The sequence below is a fragment of the Pocillopora verrucosa genome, chromosome 8, assembly GCF_036669915.1.
Source record: "Pocillopora verrucosa isolate sample1 chromosome 8, ASM3666991v2, whole genome shotgun sequence".
Lineage (NCBI taxonomy): Eukaryota > Metazoa > Cnidaria > Anthozoa > Scleractinia > Pocilloporidae > Pocillopora > Pocillopora verrucosa.
In genome coordinates, this window is record NC_089319.1 from 19,750,264 (window position 1) to 19,774,817 (window position 24,554).

Below are 24,554 nucleotides of genomic sequence, written 5' to 3' on the forward strand. Positions count from 1 at the left end.
GAAGTAGGCCACTCAAAACGCAATTTTATTTCTTCCTTAGGACTCACTGGGGCATTTGCGTCAATCAGAGTGCGCTAACTAATGGATAACAATATCAGTAGCACCTATCCTTTACTCTGTTCATTACTAACTTTAAGCCTCAAATTCCCATGTTAACAATTTTTTGCTCGGTACTTCTTCAACACCAAATTGGATCAATTTTGGGAGGGGGAATATTGATTTGGCTATTGGACCTCGGTCTTTTCGGGAGGTTCTGTTCTCAGCAAACCAAATTGCCACATCGTTCAAGCCAATTTTCTCAAATAATTCCACTCTGGGTGATCGTAAACGCATTTCTGAAGAGGATGGAAGACCAACATTGAAAATTAAACGAGCGCCCTTTGAGGTTTTATACTCATGGCAATACACTCAACTGCAAGTAAGCATTCGTGCTTTATTTATTTATTACTAAACCTACTCACTATGTTTTCACATTTGCAACAATCAGTTATTTAACCATCTAATTTTCTTCATACAGGAAATAAGAGCGTTTCACCAGCAGCGTCCTAAAAACTTATGCTGGAGGCCTTTTTTCAAGAAAAACACGTTGTATCAACCTAAAATACGCGAGGCGACCTAACGCTGTTCTTGCGGCCACTAATTGAAAAAAGCTGCCATTTTATCTTAAATAAAAATGTGTCCATTTCATCGACCATTTATTTTTACGTTGTTGTGAAGTCAAACAACGCTAAAAAAGGAATCGAAACATGTCACCTTAAAGCTATCATCAATCTCGGAAACAATACGTACGATACTTTAACTAAATACTCAGCTAATCTCTAATTCCTGACAGAAACAGAAGCGCAACTAAAAACGGTTCCAAAACTTTAGTCATTTGATAATCGGAGATTAAATTGAAAGGTACGTAAAAGTCACGCAGCAGTCCAATGAAGAGGGTGCTTTCTCTGTAGTGTTTGGTGTGCACGAGCAAGGCTCGTCACAAAGTGACGAATCGTACTTTACAAGACAAAGTTCCAGTATACCGGTGATAAAATAAACGGTAATCAGTAATCAATGAAAAGAAGCATTAAGAGTTGAGCCATCTTGACAAATTATTTAACCCAAGCCATAACCCTGACACTGGATGGCTTGGAGGAGTTTTCTCTTCAAGATTTTCTTCGAAGGGTACAACGGTATGCTCATCCGCTGACCACAAGTAGTTGCCATGGGTAACGCCTTGGTGTTTCCACTGATGACATCCACAGTGATGTTAAGGTCTGAAAATATGAAAATTGTCTCTTCAGGGATACCATTTCCATATCACGCTATAGTATTAAACAAGTGAGCCTCCACTTTTTATGGCCACATCTAAACAGTCTTGAAATAAAAATCCTTAACAAGGTTCTTTTTAATCGCAGCCTCAGCTTGGGAAATATCATAAGTGAGAACAATCGGGTTAACCCTTTAACCCCTAAGGATGACTGGCATCTAAATTCTCCTTACAATATCACTCCTGAATGAAGCATTAAGGTCATGGGAATAAGGGAAATGATCAACAACTGAAGAAGCTCTTGATTGTTTTAACAAATTCTCCTTTCCAGAACCTTAAGAAATGTATAGTGAAACTATGGAGAATATGCATACTGATGTTAGGGTGTAAAGGGTTAAGAAGGACTGGCCCATCATAATGCGCTCCTGGTTTAAGATACTGCTAAATAACACTGGATAGCTTGATTAAAAAGGAATGACACGACTGTCTAGGATCATTTCCCTGTGATCGGATTGGAAAAAAGAATTGGGAAGCCGGTCCAAGGGTGCCTCATTTTGAATTACAAATTAAATTTACATCGGTCAATTTCGACCTGAATTCATCTGAAAAACTCTTTTTCGATAGAACGGATAGAACGCATTTTTGTGTCTAAATATAGCGACCTAAACTTAGATAAGACAAGAAAAATTCCCATCACTGAAAGAGAGAACACCATACCTTGTTCCGGGTCTCTTCTGTCGGACAGAGCTGGGAGAACCGCGCTCCCTGTGCAGAAGTAAAGCAGTTGCTGTCGTTGAAGAGGAGTCATTTTTTGGACAATGGACCAGAACCACCTTAATAGGGTGCAAAGATCGTCATCAATATTTAAATTCTCGTTACCTTATGGGTGAAATTTGTTCACTGCAGGCTGGGGGAATTGGTTTCTGGTCAAGACCCTACATTCGATCAGATGAGATAAGATCCGAGAGGTCTTCCACAGTCTCTTCAGCAATGTGGAGAACAAAGGAGCTAGTCCATAATTAGACCACTTTTCATAAATATCGTGGATTCTATGAAAGCTCCAGGTGGACATGGGGCTTATTAGAGAGGGGACTACTCAGAGTGGAGGGGGGGGGGCTTTTCAGAAGAAGGGAGTGTATTAGAGGGGATGGCGTATCTTGTCAAATGAAGGCGCTTCAGAGGGGTGGGGCCAATCTTGTCAAATGGAGGACTCTTCTGAGGGAGGGGTTTATCAAAGGGAACGTATCGTGAGGGATATCAGATGGGGGCTTATCAGAGGGGCTTAGCAAAGACGGGCTTATCATAGAAAGCTTATTAAAGGAGAGATATTAGAATAAGGTTTATCAGATGGGTATATACCGAGGGGGTCATCATAGAGGGTATGAAAAGGGGCTTATCAAAGGGAACTCATCAAAAGGGGAACTCATCATAGGGGAAATCATCCAAGGGATGCTTTCGCATCTTGTAAGAGCGCTTACGGGTAAAAAAGTTTCCTCCTACAACTCAAGATGATCACGTCACCACTCTTTGCAATTTGTACATGGTCAAGAAAACAAGAAATGAGAAAAAAAATGAAAAAAAACTAAGAGATCTTGTCTTGAAATAAAAAATTCTCAAGACTAAGCTAGCGGTTATGTAGGACGGCCACTAAGTAGAATAAGGAATCAGCTGTTGGTCTAATGTTACCTACCGTTTAAATCTGTCGAGGATATCGGTGGAACAGCCATTGCTGTTACTGAACGTCATCACAGAGCGAAGACGGTTGATGTCGACATCTGTCGTTCCTCCTGACAGTAAGAGCTGAAAATCCTACAAAGGAAAGGAGAAAAAAAGAACCACGAGTGTGAATCTGGGAGGGAAAAATTAGAGGGTAGAATCTAAGTTTCACCTCACGTAGCAAACATGACAGTATTAAACGACTGCTGGTCACATAACTGGTGGCTTACCTCTGGTGTAAGAGATGTCAGGAGTTCAGAAGGAATGACGTCATTTAGTCCGCTCCTCATGGCTCGTAATTCGTTTTCTACGCAGCCGATCATCACCTTGCTAGCATAAAGTCTAAACAAAGAAACGACGGTCAAATTATCAACAATAATAAAAATGATGATATTCATAATCATAAAAATAGAACATCAAGAGCTTTTCGCTTTCACAAAAATCCTGCATTGGGAAATCTTGATTCAAAGTCCTTTGACATTTTCAAATCATTGCACGCCTTCTAAATAATTTATTTAGAAACCGTTTTAAACCAATAACAACCTGATCCTCTCACGTAAATCAAATTCTAACAACAATACTGAGAGTAACATATATACTTGTTAGTAGAACTGGTTGTGAAAGGACTTTCGAACTTCTTTCTTTCTAGGACCCCAACGGTGTCTCTGTCAATACGTGCGTTCGGAAACCCACCTCCCCCCCATCCCCCTGCCCACACTTATATCAAAATTACTATTGTCACAGTAGCATCGTCTAAACTTTCTATTAAAGCATGTTAACATATTAGTGACATCGATGCGTCAACCAATTCAGATAAACATGTATCTCCCGTTCAGGCAGTAAGTTTACCACATTACCTGACGTATTTGAAGATATTGTCAGGCGTCACGGGAATCTGCGAACCTCCAGGTACGAGTTCTTCTGTTGTCCCGCCCACTGACGTCTGTAAGTACAAAATAATAACTAAGCTGTTTTCTTACCTATCGACGACATAGGTGTTTGTAGAAATAAATATACACTCTAAGCTTCTAGAACAATGGTCTGTAACATCACCATTCGATGACGGGGGCGAGTTCGTCGAGGTTGGTGCAAACTTACAAAGGGGCGAAACTTCTGGCTACTGTAACATCAATGTACTGTTTAAACTCGTACCTCAAAATGGCAGCAGTATGTGGCCTGAAAGCGTTCTGAGGTCATCAGAGGGTGAGTGGTGTCTAGAATCATACGACTGAGTCCCTCAAATAGGTCAGCATTGAAAAACGCCAGGTCCTCCCAAGTTACATCTCTAAATAACAAAGAAAACAACAACAACAATATTAACAAAATATTGTGATCTGTTCGATTGTTGCTGCGACTGGTGTTGGAAGTCTCTGTCGGCGGTTGGGAACTTCTAACCTTTTTCACGAACGCAGTCCCAATATCGAAGTAGTCCTAACACCAAAGCAGGCATAAAAACTGATGATTTCACATTTCGATATATCAACGCAGACCTTCATCAGGTTTAACAGACTCACCAGGCTGTCAATTTTGTAATTTTTGGTAAGCTTGAAGCGCCTCCTCAGTGATAAAGTTACATTATTTAAGTTCTTTCCAACAACGGTACCTTTCTAGTAGAAATTTAACCACGTGGCGGCTAAAGTTCAGTGGTACGGTGTTACTGAACCAAAGACTCAAACCAATGAATCGGCCAATGGCAGTGAACATCTTCAGGCGACGATTCTGAAACAAATAAAAGCGAGATAAATTCACAAGTTACCGACGTTCTGTGTCGAAGCGGGTTACTCTTAGTCTCCCACTCTCCTCAGGAGTACATGAGGAATCAAAGAATTGCGAATCAAACCTAGCAAAAAGCTTCAAATGCTAAAGTAATTGAGAAGCTGAGTAAAACAGGGGTATTTGACAAAGTCCTTAAATTTTATAGGTTTTCGTATAGGTTGGCCAATGAGGACTCAAAGAGTGAAAATAAAGAGATAAAAAGACAGCCTTAAGCACGAGCAAACGCCAGTCACCAAGTTACGATTGATTTTAGTTCTGCATTAAATCACAGAGGCTAAACTGTAAAGTGGTACGTGTTTTCTCAGTAGTCCTAGCACAAAGCAAGACCAACGCAATTCCAAGTAATGTTGAAACTCGATTAATATTGCTCAATTCGGCAGGCTTGACCAAAAACAAACGAGGACGTAGCTTTGTACCTCAACTCACTTCTTCAACCTTGTTCCCAGAAAACGAAGAGATAGGAGACTTGAAAAGAGGTTAATCACGTCTCGTGTTTCTTTGCGCGCGCCTAGCGGCTGTGCCATCTACTTAACAAAACTTCAGCTATGCGAAGTGGATTTTTTGCAGGCACATGGCTCAATCAAGGAAGACTGAACTACCGTGATAAAATTAACCTAGAACAGGTTTGTCGTCCAAAACGAGTGCTGCATGGAGCACGTACATGTACGTCTTGAATTGGGCTGAAAACGTGCAGCCAAACATGTATCAGAATTCAAAGAAATCTCATTTTAACATTCCAGATAATTACCTTGATATTGTTTTCCTCTGGGGAGTTGTCAGAATACGCAAATGGTTTAGGAGCGTAGAACCCACTTTGCTCCGGCAGTTTCCCTGGCTCATGAAGTAAAGTCGTGGTTTCAACTGGAAGCTAGAAAATGAGAAATGTGTCAAGCAAAGGAGACTTGTGTGCCTCAACGTTCGCAATCCATCGTTTTAATGTAATCTGTACCTCAGCTTAACTATAGCGACTTTAGACTTAACTACAGCGACGAGTACGACAAACACACGGAACCAGTGGGTGCGCACGAACGTACATTTGGCGAGAAGAAAGAAAAATGACTTCAAAATCATGGAACAAGTTTTAGCAAAAATGGCATCCTGGAGATCCGCCAATTTCATCCGATTAGCTGTCGAAACGTCGAAATCCACATCGGAAGAGACTACATTGTAAGACAAACGAAGAATAAGAACAACGTTTTTTCCGACATAGTTACCTTTTCGTCCGTTTTTAGGGCATTCGCCATGGCAGCAAAGAATCCCCGGTTCACACCCGGCCCAGAGCCCTCCTCTCCCTCGAACTTGACTCGAAGGTTGCTGTAATGAAATGTGGACATCTACAGAAGGAAAAAACAAGGAGATTTTAGTACTGCATCTAAGAGTGCCTTGAATCACAAACTTGCTGCCCTAAATAATCTTTAACGATTAATTACGGGAAAACAACAAGGGGCAAATAGCGATAATAATTACCTCGCCGAGTATTCTAAGGGTATTCTCCTGTATCTTCTGTCTTTTGACTGCCAGAGTCAGAGTGGTGCTGACTCTCGCACCCAGTCCTCCATACGATCCAAGCTGCTGCGATTCGCTTGTGATAGATTCACGGAGATAAGAAGCAGCTCGGCGGAACCTGGGCAACAAAAGCATAGTGGAGTTAGTTTATTCAATAATCGAAAAGATGAGTTCATCTGGAGAAGCCATAAGCGCATACGTACCTTGCTAATCTTCCCGCCACACCAGCGCGTGCCGCTAAGAAACTTTCTCGTTCAGCCCCAGGCCCATCTGCCAGAAACAGGCGGGAAAACAAATCCACAGAGATCTTCCATCTGCCTATCACATGATCAGGTGACCAATTTGTCACTAGGGGAGAGGGGTAGGTGTGCCTGCCGAAATATAAACAACAAATTAGAATCACTTAAGGCTTGGTTTTCCCTTAGAAGTTCAGGGAATTGGTTTTAATTTTATATTTGGTTGGTTGCTAAAGTGGCGCGAGATTTCTGGGCAAATCCCTATGTTAAGTGAAGAAAAATCAATGCAGTCCAGGATCTTTTCTTATCAATTAATATATCATCGTAATGGCAAAGAGTTCTATATGTTTCAACGAGAACATGGAAAACTGGGTCTGGTAAAGAAAGTAGAGACTTACATGAACTTAAAACTAACCTAACCGAAAGAAAAACTTTGAAGCGTTAAACTCGTTAACGAAGTCCCATCACGAAGTAACGCTCCTGTTTTGGTAAGAGCCTCAGCCACTAAAGAAAACCAAACTGAACAAGTTCACCACCAAAAGACAGTTAACTTTTTTAAAAACCAATTTCACGCGATTGACTCGAAGCCAGCGTTTCTATCTCGCGTGGAACGTGGACAATGAATGCAAACAGTACTTACGATCCCATCGCACTAAACGTTGTCGGTAGTCCGCTTTCCTCGTCACTTTCCTTTTGCGCTAGATTTGGGTCTTCAGACTTCTGACGGGCCATGGTCACATTATGAGTGAAAACTTCCCAAGATGCTTTGGGTACCTTGGGAAATTTCTGTTGAATTGTATCTTGAAGACTGGTCAGAAACTTCTCTCTGTCACCCTGTATAACGTCCATACCAAAGAACTTTATAATAGCTTCTCGTTCATGGCTGTGACGCCGCCACCGCTTTGATTCTGTGGTAGGTGAGGGCTTAGTTTCCGGGCTTGAAGATCCATCTTCGGGCTGTGAAGGCTGAGAGAAACTGGGGCAAGAGTCGTCGCCATCGGTGCTTGTTGTGGAAATTCTTCGGTTGAGGGTTGAAGCCAGTCGAGGCCAGTGCGTCATGGAGTAAATGAATGCGTCCAGAACATACACAGCGTGCTCATAACTAAGAAATTAAGTAAGATGATATTTATCAAGTAGACATCCACGGGACCCTCAAGAAAGGTTTACTAAATAACACAACAAGCCCCGACCGTTGGAAGGGCGGATAACACTTTCCACGGATGAATCTCTAGCAGATGGATAGCGCAGTACGTTTTCTTAACACCTATCTGCTGGTTAGCTATTTATCCACTGGGTAGCTTGATGCGCCCTTAGAACAACTAGGCCAAGAAGAATTTTTCTTTAATCCCAACCCCCCAGTAAAACTTACCATATAAAACTTACAATAACACTCACCAAAGCAATAAATCTTGCCAAAGCAATAAAACTTACCAAAGCAGTAAAATTTAACAAAGCAGTAAAACTTAAAGCGATAAAACTTACCAAAGCATATCCACAACAGGGAGTGAGTCCTTGTGTTCATTATTATGAGCCCTCAACAGGAACATCAAATATTCCTCAGGAGAGGCCCCTGGTATGGTCGACAAAGATCTTCCCAACATGGCCAGCTCAGTGTCTTCAGGCCGCTGTAGTGACGCTAGATACCGCTGGAGAAAAAATAATATGCAAATATCTTACAGAAGAAAGCAAATGTGGTACGCCAAGACAGGAATAGGACTCATTAATATTATTGCCCTAAATTTGAAATAAGCTTCCAAGGCGCTGATCCGAGGATCACCCACTAATTTCTTCTTACACTAATATTGTTGAACCATTCATCAAGATCATGAGAATAAAGAAAATGATCGCCAACTTAAGAAGCTTTGATCTTTAAACAAATCCTCCTTGTCAGTACCAAAGAAAATGAGTAGAGAAGTGTATAGAGAAAGTGGACATCGATGTTAGGGCATAAAGGGTCAAGAGAATGTAACGTAAGATTGTTAGTTGTAACGTAGAGACCAACCTTGGTATCAAAATTTTTTCCCATCCGCAACTGACCCTCGACCACGTCAAGCACTCCAGCCAGCCACAGCCATGACTTCTCGAGAACGGACATAACATGGTCCTGAACGGACTGACGTTCCTCCTGGGTCGTAGTGAGAGAGGGCAGCATGGCACTACCCTCCTGAGTGGGGTGGGTATCTTTAGTGAGAGTTGTCATGAGGTCCAAAGTCTCCTTCACCAGCCGCGAGAACATGCGAGTCAAGTAACAATTTCCAGTGTGGACGCTTGGAGGTGAAACGACGGGGGTCGCCCATTGTGGAATCTGTAAAGAAACAGTGGGATGCCTCGAGCATGTTACTTGCGAAAGTTCCCTCGGGAAGAGGGAAACTTGGGAAAAAACCAACAAAGAGAACAATAACCAGAGGAAAAAATTAACAAACAAAAACGACCACAACAGACATAATTGTACTCCAAAAATATCTTCAGAAACAGTAGATTCTCGATCATTTTGACGGTTTTAAGGCCATTTACGGTACAAGGACCATTTTTTAGCTTTCATCATTTGAGACTCACGTGAATATGTCCGGGCAAGTTGTTTCCCTCATTCAAACTGGCAACGCGACCATCCAGGGCCCAAGCATAGGGGTGGTCATGGGTTATTCCTGTCGTCAAGGAAACAGACCGCTGATCTCGCTCGTCTAGTTCCATGTCGCTATCACCGTCGCCACTTAAAGCTCCAACGTGATCAGTTTCGTCAGCAGAGTCACTGTCACTGTCGACTAGGGAACTCTTTTTGCCATGCAGCCTGGAAACCTCATAGGAAGAGGCCCTGAAGGGGCTTGGAGCGCGCTTCTTGTTAGCGATCCCGGAAGGTCCTTCAGAGATGTTTGCTAGTCTGATACTGCGGCACACTGAGGAATTTTCTGTCACATTGGTTTGCGAAATCCTAATGTAGAACACATATTAAGTCACACACGCGCAGAAAAATTCTGAGAGAAACCAACGCGGGTATAGACTGCAAGAGCATCTAATGAAAAAGAGCCTTGGAAGTTTTGAGAGAGTTTATTCTGAATACATTATTCATACGTTTTACTGAAAAAATATCTAGAAAATTCCGGACAGAGTTGGATTTACAGCATTAAATTAAACATACCTCTGAGCTGTCCTAAGTGGTGGATCCTGTGGTCTGGTGCTTGAATCATGAGGACCACCCACTCGGATTCCTGCAATTTATAAATCAGGCTCAGTTTTTCCTAAAAGCTTTCTTAAAAACTTCTTTGGATTTTACATTACAGACTTATTGCATTCTCTCAATAATACTTTACCTGGTCTAAATCGGAACCTCCCTCCTGGAAATCCTCCATTGGGGTTAGGAACATTGTTACTCACAGACGAACCAGTAGAACGAGCTTGGGGTTTAGCCACACCCTCGCGAACGGGAAGGACGGAGGCCTCAGCAGCCTGAGTCAGCTCGTGAACAGCTAGCCATGAAAACGAGCGAAGGATCATTCTACAATCGATAACAAGACAAGTCGATGGTGAGAATACAGTGCAACAGGACTGCAAAAATAACTAACGTTTTGGTCACTTAACCCTTTAACTTCCATAAGTGACCAAAACAGAATTTCTCCTTACAATATCAATACACTCCCTAGCATGCAAGCTACGAGAATAAAGAACAATATCAATTAGTGGATTATTAGTTGATCTAATACCAATTTCTCCAAGCTGACATAATAAGAACTGTAAGGGACAGCAAAGAGAAGGACTAATGAGATCTTGGGAGTTAAAGGTTAACTATACAGAGGACGACGTCCAAACACTCACAATCACTTACACACACAAAACCTCTCGTAGTAGATAGTCACGTAACAAGTTGCAAAAGGAGTGTCCTTGTTTAGTTAGTGATAGAAGAAGAATCATCCAAGTCGTATTTTTAAATGCGTTGAAAAAACTGTACTGAGGTGAAGTATCGAAAAACCAAAGCAATTCCAGAATACTTTCGACGACATTCTGTTGAAGATTGCTCTTCATTCCTTACCTGACTTTCCTCTTAAATTCTACATTGTCCCCCTGACTGCTTCTGGTACTGGGCGTTGAAGGACTGGACCCAAGGCGAGTCCGTAGGTCGACGTAAGACAAGCCAGAGCGACTGAGATGAACAGCCAATTGACGAATAACAGACCTCAAGAACTTCATCCCCACCATAATGGCGACATCCGCAGGGCTAAGATCGCCTTGCAATTGGGCAATTCGATAAACAGCATCTAGCGTCATGTTTTGGGAATGCTTATTCATCTCATCAACAATCATCTCCACAAAAGTCATCAAAACGGCTTCATCAGAGTGAGAGAGCAACTCAAAGACAAACAAATCCAGGATGCAAGAATCTACCGGGTTACATCGAGATGGACCTTTTGGAGGTGAGTCGTCGGAACCACAAGCCTCCTTCGTCATGTGCACATCTGAGTGCCCTGATGAAGCGCCAAAAGGGCAGTAACCCAGTATCGTTGACACCACGGAGGGCCAGCTTTGTATGAGTTGTATCAAAACTGGTAGACTGTCACCAGGGAGATCATCAGGAACAACTGCTGTATTGGGAGGAAATCCTATCAAGTCAATACTCCCTGCTGTATTTTCGCTTGCTACATCCATTGGTGTTTCGTTTGCACCTGATGTCGACTCGTTCCCAGGAAGCTTCTCCATATCCTTCTCGTCACCTGTCTGAGAAGTCTGCTGTTGCTGCCGCGGTTGTTCAGGCAGCTGACATCGCCTCTCCAAAGCCTGCAGTGTGTCCACGATGCTTCGGAAGCTGCTCGAGATATCATCGAGCTGTGCCAAAAGGTTAGTTTCCAGCATAGTGGTATCTGAAACGCCTGTGATATTGATTTCCGTCATTATTTCGTCTTCCTGTGGAGAGCGAGAGACTTCTTGCTGGGGTCTCTGTTCTCGCTTCACAGGGAACGCTGCGTCTTGACCAAGCAAGATGCTGCCGTATTTAGAGAGACGCTGCTTTTGATTTGCACTCAGTTTGACCCAGCGGGAATTGTTCACCAGGAAAGCCAAGGCTGTCTCGCCCTCTCTGTTTGTGGCTGTGGCAATCTGAAACATTGTAAGTCACGTTATAATGTAGTATGATGAGCCAAGAATACAAATCAGTGAAAACGCACTTCTCAACTAAAAGCAGCCAAGGGGAGCAGGTAAGTAAGCGCAATACAAATAGTAACCTACAGAGAACCGTCAATTCTCAGAACTTACGCGTTATGGAACGTTATGTGATAAGTACGGAGAATTAAAAATTCCGATCTTGGAAAAAGGAAGAGTTCCATGAAAATACACCTTGTCTTCACAAGATGAAGAAGATTCACCGTACAGCCATGGTTTATTTCGGTATCGTTTGTCAATCACCCCCTTGCCAAAAATATATCTCTTCCCAATCCTCCTCATGCTGATGGAACAAAGCAGTCCCTACCCGCAAAAATCTTGAAAATTGACAAAATGCTACCACTACTAACCTCTGGATATGGCAAAAGGCGGCAAACAAGCTGGCATATTAATTTATCTTCTTCTTCCTAAAGACAAAAATGGAAGAATTCAGGACCAGTAACAACCTCGGTAACGCCATCTCCTAAGTATAGCAAAGGGGTTTTAAATTACTCTTACATAAAGTAGGTTTTAATCTGAAGTTGGTATGCTTGAAACCATCTCGGATCACATTCGTTGAACATGTTACGCAAAGACGGTGCACACAATGGTGTAAAAAATGTTTCAATGTGTTAATTGTTTAATTCCAGTTACATGTAGTTTCCAAAGGAAACATTTCATTCACTACATACAGAACAAGATGAGGCACAACAATTATGAGTTATTATGGGTGGGTTGTTGAAATTCAGTCTAACATGGGCTTCGATTTTAGACCATGAATGGGCCAAGTGATTCTTTTTCTTGACTGGGATGTTTGAAGCAAAGCAGTGTCAGCCTTAAGTCATCTTGACACTGTTCACGCTCTAAAATCAACATTTACACAAAATGATCTAGAGCACGGTTTTACTAAACAGCTGAAAGTTGATGTAACACCTGGCCGTTGAAATTCACATTTCAACTAGTCTTCTCAAAGCTGAATAACTTGAAGAGTAATAAACACAGGCAACAGGTTACATGAAGACTTGAGGCCTCGATAAAGAGGCAATTGATATTTATAATCATCATCATCATAAATATTATTATAACATTCTTGCCATGATTATTGTCATTATACTCAACCAATCATCATCAGAACTAAGATTATTACAACTATCATGATGATGATGATGATGATTATTATTGTTATTTTCATCATTCTTATCAATACCATCGTTATTACCGTCTTGCTGAGCATGTCACCACTGGTAGTTGCCTGTGACTTTGGACTTATCTTGGGTACTCCGTCAACATTGGACACATTGTACACTCCCCCTCTGATACCCACCTCCATCTCGTTCTTCTCTGACTCCTCGTTCTCTACCTGGAAATTAATCCGAAACTCAAATATTAGTTGCTTTAGTGAAATATCTTTGTGATAGTTTAGGTTGCGATATGCAGGAAATAACCCTTTTTATTTCCCATCTCAGTTACAAAACGTGCTGTGATTGGTCGATTCAGCAAATTTTACTCTGCTGCGAGTTCCCTTGGAATTCAAATCTGCTTTTGTTGCCGAAAACTCTGTTTCTGTTTCGGACACACAAATGTTTTGCTATCTTTAAACTGTCGGTTATGACCGGTGCTGACGACTAAGCGATGATTTCAAATTGACTCGTGTTGCTTTCGATGTGCGTCAGTCATTCAAGTCATTACACGTCACTGAAAATTGTTTCCTGCACCAGTCAGATGCGCTGAAGACATCTAATGAAGACCTCTTTCTAAATGAGTTCGCGGTCTGTACTTTTTGATTTAAGGATCCTCGTTGATTCCTTAACTGACAGTGCAGAACTCGACCTCGAGGCCACCTGGTCAAGAAGAGATTTTGAATGTAAGGTAGAACTAAGCTGGACGGAGTGATTTTCTTACAAATTGTCAACAACAAACCTCAGTGAGTTTGACATGCAGAACATGTTGCACCAAGCTGGCAAGTCCACCTTCGGGTGCGGTCATCTCACTGGACACCATGTGATGATCCATCTCCACCAGAGCTTGTCTCAGTTCTTTAGGATCAGAAAATGTCACCACTCCTAATTAAACAAAAAATTAACCAGGTGTTAAAAAAAGGCGCAACCGAAACATAGTTCTAGGCATCAGCGAGGGCTAGGAATTTGTGTTCAAATAATTCCTGCAGAAATATTGTTCAGTGGTCGAGGGGAAACGACAGGTATGAAAGAGAATGAAACCCTAAAAAAAGCATCACCTCCTAAGTTAATTTCAACTCAACACAACTAATCTCCCCGGAATAATGTGACATGTAATTAGCACGATAATTAAGGGTTCCCTTGGAGGACGAATTGAGGCTGTAGGAGTTGTCATCGACAGAAACATACTTCGTATTGACCTGCACGCGACTCTAGCGCACATCACTCCGCTGACCTAAGACGTCGGTTATGCAGGTTATCTGAAAATACCTCTCTTCACACACAGCAGTTGTTGCTGTTACTGCTTCGTTCTCTTTTTCCAATCCGTCATAAATAAAAAACCCACGAGTAATATCCAAGAAGCACCTATTCAATGTCTTTTTCGGTGAGCATCTGGCCGATCACCGCATAAATAATCCCTCACCTGTTAAAGACTCTCGTCGACTGCTGACCACGGGAATCCGCGCTCCTCCATCGACATATCGCCTTGACCACGGATGTCCATTCCCACCAGACGTGGGTGGTGTTAGTAAGTTACCTCTCTTCACCTCAGAGGGCTTCTTCTTATGTGTCTTCTTCGCTTTTTTGGCTTGCAGTTTTTCAATTACCTTCTGCTTTGGGGTCTTCGTGCGATACAACTACAAAGAATACACAAGACTTAAAGTCCTGACAAGAACTGATCAGAAACTCTTCGGGAACTCATCGGGGGTCTGTCTTTTCTTCTCCTTTTTTGGGGGGCGGGGAGAGGAGGGAGGAAACTTTATTTTTATTTTTCTCCCGATCAGCGGATGATACTAGTACCTACTCGTCACCTTTCTTCTTGAAAATGTATTAAAATTCTCATCAGGAGCGGCAATTAATTTTACCTTCCTTCCCTCCATGTCTATAGGTGGTATGGTGGCTCTGTAAGCTGACGGATATCTGCTTTGAAACAACTTCAACAGAATCCTTGGCGTGTAACTGGAAGGCAGGTTAGTCACAGTCAAGCTGTTTCCCAGTCCACTGGGGGGAAGATTCTCTGTGCAGGCGACAGCGAGAGCATGAAGAGGCGTCATGCCGTTGAATGCTGCTGGGAATATCATTTCCTTCAAGGAGCAGTTGTCTACGGAATGCGAAAAATGTCACAAGTACAATAACATCATCTTTAATACTGTAAAATCTCTATTTTAAAAAAGCCCTCTCAGAGATTCAATGACTTTTTCCATATGCAGCTGCAGATGATGTAATAGGCGGCTGTGCCCGGAAAAGGGGCTGTAAGGCGAAATCTAAACACGAACCTGCTCACAGACTAAACAGACGACGATAAGAGGCCTTATAGGCGGCATTTACCGGCTCGTGTCGAAACCTTTACCTCTATGATATACATCAGCCATTTATACTTCGGGTAGAGATAGGCAATATGAAAAGTATCTCTCGCCCAAGAACACAACAACACCCTCGTCAGAGTCACTCCTACCTACCTTTGTCTTTCTCCACAAAATCCAGAATGTACATAGCAGCCTTAAAGTTGTGGCACTGGATAGCTGTCATGAAAGGAGTATTCCCACAGGCATCTCGTTCTTTCAACTGAAATACAAAAACCAACGTTTCTCTAACATGCAGTATGGCAGGATGATTGACTACAGCGTTAATGCGCGCAAGCTCAAGGATTCGCTCACGCGTTTCCACCGACGGTGATTGTTGTAGTACGAAGAGGAAGCATTCAATCTGCTATCCATTGTTGACAGGGAATAAATAACCATTTTGAAAGGCGTGGTTAATTCATGATCAAAACTAACCAGAAATTGACGGCCCCAGATTTACTTGTGGTCAAAATATACAATTTTCATGCGTACTCCCCATTTACCATTCAACACAATACTTGAATATACAAAATGATTTTAGGAAAAAAACTTGAAATTATCGAAAATTATGAAAATGAACAGGTCGTAGTTCGATCGAGTGTCGGGAAGACAAATTCAAAATAATCACAATGCTCAGTCAGAGCAAAGAAAAATATCATTAGGAGCCAATGAGAACTTGAAGAAAAGAAAAATAGGCAACTTGCCCAAAAGCGCGGGAAAACGCAGTGACAGGTCGCGATTGGTTTCATTTTTTAATCTGATTGGTTGAGAGGGTGGCAGGACTTTCATAGACAAATCAGAGAACGAAGTTAAGCAGAACCAATGCAATGTTGGATTACTTTTGCCGTTCAGTTGAAAGTTGCTGGAAAAGAGAAATGGCCTTACCATGGGCACAAATTCTTTGGCAAATACAGAATCATTCAGCAACATTTGCAATCCTCTCACATCTACTGACAGTTCACTACTGCTCTTGGAACCTACACTAATAGGCCCAGTTGCCTCTGAAAAACAAACAAAAGTTACAACTTTAATTAAAACGTAACAAACACAAGTTCGTTATTTCTTTTAAAAGGTCAAGTTTAGCTATGCACGTACCCTTACTGCTGTTCTTTATAACACTCTGGATTCCATCTCGGTCTTCAACAAATGTTGGATTGCTACAACAAATGTGCAACACATTTTGATTGGAGGTGGAATGCTGATGAAGCAGCTGTAAAACTCTCTTGCTGACTACAACAGTTTGTCCCACTGGCTCTCCGTGAACTTCACCGTGAGCGTCAGTGATGACAACCTTTTTGGACCCCTTTACAACGCTTTTATTTCCTTTTCCGATGTCTTTACTGCTGTTCAGCTGTTTGAGGAAGTCCAGTGCTTCTTGGATTCGATCCACCACGCCAGATTGCACAGCTGGTATAAGGTGTTGCTCTTGGAATGCTGTGAGAGAAATGGAAAATGGCGTTTAAGAACAAATTTTAGGACATACAGTAGGTGTGTCCTAATATAAGGAAGTATGGGTTCTTGACGAAGTTTTCTCATTCACGTTTTCTACTGTAGATATTGCCCTAGTGTTTGGTTTGGTTCTGTTTGTTTTTTGATGGAGCAAGATGAAATCCACAAAAAACACGAAATATCCTCAAACATCGTGACCGAACAACCTTTTTTTTAACGGCGCGCGAAGAAATCCACAAAAACGCGGAAAACGAAAAACGTTAGTATCCCACTCATCCGCACAACCTTCGTCAACAAATGATTCATCAAAAGACCAAAAGATTGCGTCAAGGAATTCGAAAGTAAATTAATAAAATTTGCGATTTTTTTTTTGGCTAAACTGTCTTCAACACATGTTTTGCAATTTTTATGCTGTAAAAGCAACCAGAAACCTTGTTTCTTGAAAAAGGAAAGGTACCCAAAAATTACGGAGCTTCCGGTTCAACCGGAAACAACGATTCAATTCGTGGATATGACACTGCCAAACATAATTTAAAGTTTGATATTTTCATTTACGATTAAAGTTGTCACAAGAGACAGTGTTTTAGAAGAAATCGTCCGAAAAACAAGATGAAACCAACCTATAAATGCTATCAACACTCTTTCAGGCGAAGAATTGCCTTCTGAACTGTGACCTAATCGCGTCCCAAGACCAAAACTCTGAACAGGAGGAATTTCACCAACATTCGGATTTGATAACTTGGTCCCAAACGGCCTTGGGTATAGACAGCCGTTGACATCAGTCAGCAGAACAATGTCATAATCACTTGAAGAGTGAAGCAAAGGAAATTTCTGGTTGGTACTATGGAAGTTACAAGGAAGAAGTCTGTTAAATGTTGATGATTCGATGTTTGGCTTCATCTGAAGCGAATGTGAAGTGTCGCTTTCATCATCGTCATCGTTTTCGTCACTACTTCTCCTTCTCTTCAGCCCAATGGTCGGCTTTGAAGAAGTGTCCGAAGGCACCAAAGATACTGGTGCAAGGGCTCCTTCCTGGCTTTGGATGGCCTCAGCTTCCACCGTACAAGAACCATCGTCAATACTCGAGGGTACATTAATATCTCCACTACACGTGTACACCTTACTACTGTCCACAACTTGTTCCATGGCTGGTCCCATAAAGAACGTTTTCTTATCTGAGAGACGCTGCACAACGAGAGAGATCCCTGTCGATGTGGCTGTCATGGCCACTGGTTTAAAACCAGAGAGAACATCTTTGCCTCCCGATCGGGGCGAGCTGCTGACAACACACTTTGGCGCATGTTGAATACAACCTCTATATAGCGAACTTTTTGGTAATGGTTGAGTTAATGCACTTCCCTCGGCACTCTCACTTGGTACAGGCTCCAGTTCGGATACTTTGAAGACGCGTAGTGACGATTCTGATGGTGACATCACGTTTGCAACCTTCACAATAACATGAGGGCCATCGATTGCCGCAACAGTCCCCAACAGTTTGTTTTCGCTTTCAAGAAAAATAACATCTTTGACCTCCCAGATTTCAAAGGCATTACTTGACACGTGTGAGAACTGTGCCTTCCTTCTTACACTCGTGTGAGGACTGGAGGATCTAGCAAAATCCTTTTGGCTGGAAATTAACCCTTCTTCAACAGCCTTCGCTCGAGAAGAATTCGCGGCTGGTATATCTGTGTCTGTTTGCACCGCCCCACTGTCTGCTTTGTCGCTAGACACACTTTTCTTGAAAAGTGGTTCAACCTTAATCTTTGTCACAACGGTGCTTGTTCCTTCTGGCGACTCATGACCAAGCAGACGCCCCACTATGGGTCCCCTGACCTCACAGTATTTGTAGACTAAAGCACCAGGGAACCCAGGAAAATGCTGACGAAGCTGAACTTTCTCATTGACACCAATATTGCTTGATTGATTTGTTGCCTTGCTTAACTTCTGCCTGAAGTTTTGGCGTTCTTCCGCTGGTAACAATCCCCTAAGAGAGAAGGCAAGTAAAGTAAACAAGAGTGACTTATATAAACAATTGAACACTGAACAAGGCTTCTTCACGAGCTTGCTTCAACATTATTAACAATAGTTAACCAAAGTAAAAGTAAATATACACTAGTTTGATCGATACTAAGGTAAAATATTGTTTAAGAATAACCCTTAGAACAAGCGATAAGTAAAACAGAGGTCAAGATGAAGTGTAAAAAATGACACAAAATTTTACTGACACCCAGTCATCTTGCTTGGACAAGTTTGTTCAATAAATCAAACAAAAAAAAAACAAAAATATATATATATATATATATATAATTATATAAAACGCAAATAAATAAAATTTTAGCGGTGGATTTCCCTGAAGGTAGCAGAACACTAAAAATCAGCAACAAGTAAGCCACTCAGGACTAGGTGGCTACCAAACACCACCTGCACTTAATATGTCAGCAGGATCACTTCAGCAACCTCCCAAGTGACCATGAATGGGAGACTGACTGCTGACCAGAAACACCTGTAAGATTGTAGCAGTTTGACTCAGAGTTTGCACAACTTTGAATCAACCAAAAACTATCTCTGGTTTGAGAATCAACATCGTATTTTCAAGGGGAAAGTCAAAGACTTTCTTCAAAAATGGTCTTCAGAAGCATAAATGTCAGTTAGATAAACAAAGCAGCTAGTAAACAAAGCAATAGTGGCAGAGGAGTGAAAAAGAGAGAGGGGTTTGGGTCAGGTTGGGTCGACCAGACTCATGCTTCTCTCATTTTTCACTCCTCCAAGTGTACTATGGCACTAATTGCTGTTTCAACCCATTTTACTAACTGAGGGCTTGAAACAGGTTCATGCATACAAGGCTCACCATGCAACTGAACATGTGCAATCTGTACTCAATACTGTTCCCACAAGTTACATTGTATATATCAAATGACATGCCTAAAGCAATATGGCATCAAACTCACCACCAGAATATTTTACCAGACTGTGTCATCAAGCCTGAAAAGAATTCACTACAGCTGATAGAGACAATTTTTTCTCCCAGAAGTTCAGCAAATGTCCTTGCAGAATGAGAAAGCTCCTGCACTAGGGCAGGAGGATCTCCACAATTTGATTCTAAGAGGGACAAAAATCAAAAGTTTGGATTAGAGGTATATTGTGCATTTACTGTTAATTTAAATCTAGAGACATTTAGTTCATGTTTTCTTTATCAAGAAAAAGTGAGGCTACAGACAGGGAAGGGGCATCCTACAATACATGTTATTCAGGCCTTGGGATATGTCAACTTTGCTAGAACTTTTCTATGAGAGGTTCCTGAGAAAGACCGTTTTTGCCAACATCCAAACAAAGGATTTCTCCATCTGATGCTCTAAATAAAAGCTGTATAATGACACACTGTGGGAATTTGCATTGCAGTTTTGTTGATGAAATCACAAGAGGCAAAAAGGGAAATGGTATTTCTTGAGTGAGAATTCACAATGGATCAATCCTTCAGTAGTTGTACATGTTGGTATATTCTAAAATTCTAGGTCTTTGAATTATCAGAGCCAAAATTATGCTTGTACACACATGTACCTCATAGTTTCACAGTTTTTCATTACTAAGAGTACTTCCTGAGTGAGAATTCACAATGGGTCAAAATGCAAAAAATGGGAACAGATTTAAATTTGTCTTTAACTGAGAATGACTTCATTGCCATCCACAAATTCAAGCCAATTCTACACATTTTGTCCTCCATTACTGTACATTGTGACTAACATTTACTGAACACACACCTCTAAGAAGCTTGTCGTAAAATGTACAAATCTTTCCACTTGAAGTCACTAGTGAACAACGCACATTTGATGCTGCCAGAAGACAAACTTTTTCACTGTCCAGCCCTAGAGCCTCTCCTAATGGGTGTGGTTTCGCCAATGGAAAATAACTGGGTTCAAGTGAAGATGAAATCTCCATGGCAACATCACAAGCCACATCACTTTCATAGGGCCAGTGATAAAGGATTCCTGTTCCTTTCTCAACCAGAACAAATTCTGAATGCATTGCTGTTATGTGTGAGAAAGCAACTTCTTTCCCCTAATGAAAGAAAAAAAAAATACTTGCTAAAATTGTTTGAAAGCACAAACCAATTCAATCAACTTTTTGAGCAAGATGAAAATGCAAAGAAAAGCTGTTATAGGTAATAGAATCAACTAAAATTAAGTATTACTAGATGGATTATAATCATAAAACACAAAGTTTTTGACATCCCATCCAACCACTTCAATATTGAGTCCCTGTCCATAGTATGCTACTCCTGGGTTCATTTTGTTTGCTAGGATGGTTTTTCTACTTAATAAGTTTTTCTTCCAGCTCTTACAAACACACTTTGCTCTAAGCTTATACAATAATAAGAGAAAGCACTAATTATATTTTATTATCTATCTCATTAAACCAAAATGTGTAATTCTCTGCTGTTGGATATTGTTTGTGCCCCATTATGTCACAGTGTTCAGTATGCTTAATCAAGAAGCACAAAATTAATTTGTTACGAGGCACAAGTCAAAGTTTGTCAGTGAAGTATCAGATACATGTAACCTTCTTTAGAACCCTCCTAAAACAGATTTGATATATTTCTGCCAAGATTTATAACTGATGATGTAAAAACTAGAAGTCCACAATCACCACCCTAATCTTTCTTGAGAGAAAACAATGCAATGAGAACACTCATTGAACAGTTTTATAATGACTTTAAATTTAACAGCTTCATTTATGATGCTTTTAATTTCTTAATCTTTTTTCCTTCTCTAGGAAGCCACTGAAAAAAGTCAGACTCACTTCACAATTTGGGGTATAATCATATTTACAAAGTAAAACAGGATTTTCACTGAGTCATAAAGCAGGAGGAGAGTACTATCATTACTAGTCATAACCTCCTCATTTTTCCCCTTTCAATTCCAATGGTACTGACATTAGTAGAATTGTTTGACAATCGAGAGCTTCTTAAATAATGATGATCCTTTCCTATATTATCATGCTCTTATTATTTGGGTGATACTGTAAGGAGATATTAGAAACCAGTCACTCTTCTAGTTCCAGGGTTAAATACATGTAGTATGAAAGCAATCTGGGTTTTCAACATCTTAATAAACAACAGCTACAGCTATTGAAAACTTGAGCTTAAAAATTCTGTGCTGTGGCCAGAGAATTTTCCTATCTCTAATGCCTGAAAAATACCCAGCACAAATAAACTCAGAATTTAAAAAGATCAAAACCAACATTTTCTCAAGCATTTTGTCATGACAGGGACAATTGTAAAACACCAAAAACCCCTTAATGAAGTACAGGCACATGCCGCTTCACTCACGTTTTCCACTTCCAGCCACTCCAGGTTGCCAATTTCAGGATAACAAAAATCTGGGTCATTGCAGCTAATGGTTTTACTATTGTCACCAGCAGCTCTCTCCTCTGTTCGTTGAAAATTAGTACTTGTGGGCCCTCTGGAAAACACATACGCACCTGCCAATTGCTCAGCAAGATGAGCACGCACAACATGAGCTTGGAGTGGTACAGAAGACCTACCAGACATCTGATTTCCACGGCTGATGTATGGTGGAAATTGTTGCACAGAACCAACTACTGGTATACCATATGGAGGCCAGGGTCTCACCACTCCAGGAAGATTTGTTGTATAGACTGTCCTGTGGAGGAGAGTGGGTGAAGAAACCAACCGACGAGAACTAGAACTTCTAGATGAAGTCTCCAATGAGGAATGATTTGCAGACAGATTTCCTGAAGAATTTTCTACCTCTTGATTACATTTGTCCTGCACATTTGGATTGGAAGTTCCAGCTGTTTCTTTGTCTTCTAATTTAGTATTACATGTAACTGAAGTTACTGAATTGCCCCCATCAGTAAAACTTTCATCAGGATTTATGTTTTTATCAGAATTGGAAGATTGCTTTGATTCATCTGCGTTTGTTTCGTGACTGCTTGATTCACCGTCTCCTACAGGCGACGATCTCGTATTGCTTGATTGTTGTGGTTCTTCACTTTTTGTCTGAGTTTCTTGTTTAACCTGAGTTGTGACATAATTACTAGAACTTGTTCTTGCCGTCCATGGTCTCGCTACTCTTTGCCTTGTCCGATTACTAAGAAAAGCATTTCCTAAGCCATATCTATCGGAAGCTCGAAATGAAAATTGAGGTGAAGATGTCGCTCCTCCGTGCACTAGCGACCTGCTTGGTGAAGTCCTGTTGATCCTGATCTCTTCATTTAACTGATTTTGAAGTTGTTTCGCGTACACTTCGTCGCTTTTCACTTGAAATATTGGTTCCTCTGAACTGCCTTGTGAATTAATCAATGTCTGTGTGCCTTCGACACTTTTTGAAACACATTTAACCCTGCAAACACGACCATCATGAAAGAGAAATCCTATGAACGCCGGACCCACTGCAACTTGGACAATCTTACTCGTGCCAAAGTCTGGCAGAGTGACACAATTTTTGGCTTTTTCCAACTCGCTGTCACCGTCAGTTGATTCATCCAACACTTTCTTAATGTACTTGAATATTTCATCTTCAACGGTATCTTTGGATTTATCCTTACTTAAACGGACGAAAATGATGCGAGGAGACAAATTTGTCCACGCATGATTTTCGCTCTGACCATCCGCCATACTTTTCGGCGTATAAGAATACGAAACTAGTTCCAAGTTCCACGCGACTGCAAAAAATGCGCAAACCGTTGCGCGTGTAACGCACGCGTGATCATTCATGTGATGTACAGCGCGTTACGTGACGCGGTTTTCTCAGCTGATGGTAAACTCATTTACATCTAAAAAAATCCTTTTGCCTTCGAGGATTGAATTCCAAATTTGTAATCCGGAATCATTTTGTATGTAGTTATAGCATGTTTGTCGTGTTCGTTGGTCGTTGCTCAGTTTGTCGTACTGCGGAAGTTCACAGATCATATCATATATCATTCCACTGTCAGTTTCCGTGTTGGAAGAAACTGACTGAAATCAAAGAGAGCTGCTTCGTCTATATTGATTCAGTGTATTTGAATGGTTGTGCTGTTCCAGTTCATCATTGCAGAGCCACTTGAACTTATTTTTTTTGAGATGGATGACTATTATTCTTTGTTTTAAAAAGGATAAAAGTTTATGTATGTACTTCCTCACCGGTATCTATCCCTTGTGATCATCTGTCACTCAATCGTACCGCATTGTGACGTCATCTGTGATCTGTTACTGAACAGACCCACGGCAACATGAGAACTCAGTTTGTTAAATAGATTTTTACCCCTTCTTGCCACAACCCCCTATCGGTTCACCAGAATGAACACATAAATGTTCCTCGTCTGCCTAGTCCCTCGCCGGGACAGGAATGTAAAGTCTGATGTTTCAGCTCAAAGCAATTATCCTGTCACTTAATTCAAACAACTCTCAGTTTCGAGAAAGCGGCATATGTTTGACAGCACAGTCTTGGAGAGAATCTCGTGTTTTGATTCCTCTTTAAAGATAATTAGTGAATGAACAAAGTGATAAAATAAATACAGTAATGAAAGAAATGACTGGATATGAAGGAACAAGTAATTAAACGAGATATAGGTTTATTTTTAACGCGATTGTATTTAGTTTAAGACCTGTAACTTGAAGAACGTGCTGACATATTTTCCATGTCTACGCCCATTTTTTTCTTACTTTCAGGTCCTGAAAACAATATTTTATGTATTCCCAAAATATTAATTTTCATCATTTCACCTCAAACCTCTGCTCTCCACGATAATCATGCATTTGCCATAAGAAAATTTGAATTTAAATTGGAAAGTCGCGCATCAACGACAAAACCACCACCTCTTAAACATTCAGCTGAGAATTATATTTTCAAGTTGGTCTGGCGGGCTGGTTCTGAGACAATGAATGCCGGTTTTTATCCAGAGATTTTAACGTGCGATTGTTCATTGCAGCTTTATCTTAGTGAATTCAGTTGGAAAGCCCAGAGGACTACGATCG

General features: G+C 41.1%; 1 protein-coding gene across 1 annotated transcript; it reads right to left on the reverse strand.

The window, feature by feature from the left end:
• Window positions 1-428: 428 nt before the first annotated feature.
• LOC131777781 (E3 ubiquitin-protein ligase UBR5-like) lies at window positions 429-23,216 on the reverse strand. The gene is made up of 30 exons (XM_059094128.2): window positions 21,906-23,216; window positions 20,338-20,635; window positions 19,528-19,678; window positions 17,200-18,563; window positions 16,226-16,564; window positions 16,016-16,131; window positions 15,248-15,353; window positions 14,654-14,889; window positions 14,212-14,425; window positions 13,531-13,673; window positions 12,830-12,970; window positions 11,982-12,038; window positions 10,508-11,568; window positions 9,792-9,976; window positions 9,620-9,689; window positions 9,040-9,412; window positions 8,486-8,788; window positions 7,966-8,129; window positions 7,124-7,585; window positions 6,451-6,618; window positions 6,209-6,365; window positions 5,956-6,075; window positions 5,490-5,609; window positions 4,569-4,684; window positions 4,118-4,250; window positions 3,823-3,908; window positions 3,196-3,307; window positions 2,940-3,058; window positions 1,967-2,082; window positions 429-1,256 (listed from the first exon to the last, which is right to left on the reverse strand). Exons 1-30 carry the CDS (start codon window positions 23,214-23,216, stop codon window positions 1,096-1,098), a joined length of 8,502 nt encoding a protein of 2,833 aa, XP_058950111.2. The 3' UTR covers window positions 429-1,095.
• Between the last annotated feature and the right edge of the window lie 1,338 nt (window positions 23,217-24,554).

Excerpts from the sequence above, each read along its gene's own strand:
- LOC131777781 (XM_059094128.2), bottom strand. The coding sequence starts at position 23,216 with ATGGCGGATGGTCAGAGCGAAAATCATGCGTGGACAAATTTGTCTCCT. Across the intron at positions 6,619-7,123 it reads ACGTTTAGTGCGATGGGATC|GCACACCTACCCCTCTCCCC; the intron begins GTAAGTACTGTT and ends ATATTTCGGCAG. Across the intron at positions 6,366-6,450 it reads GTGGCGGGAAGATTAGCAAG|GTTCCGCCGAGCTGCTTCTT; the intron begins GTACGTATGCGC and ends TTTGTTGCCCAG.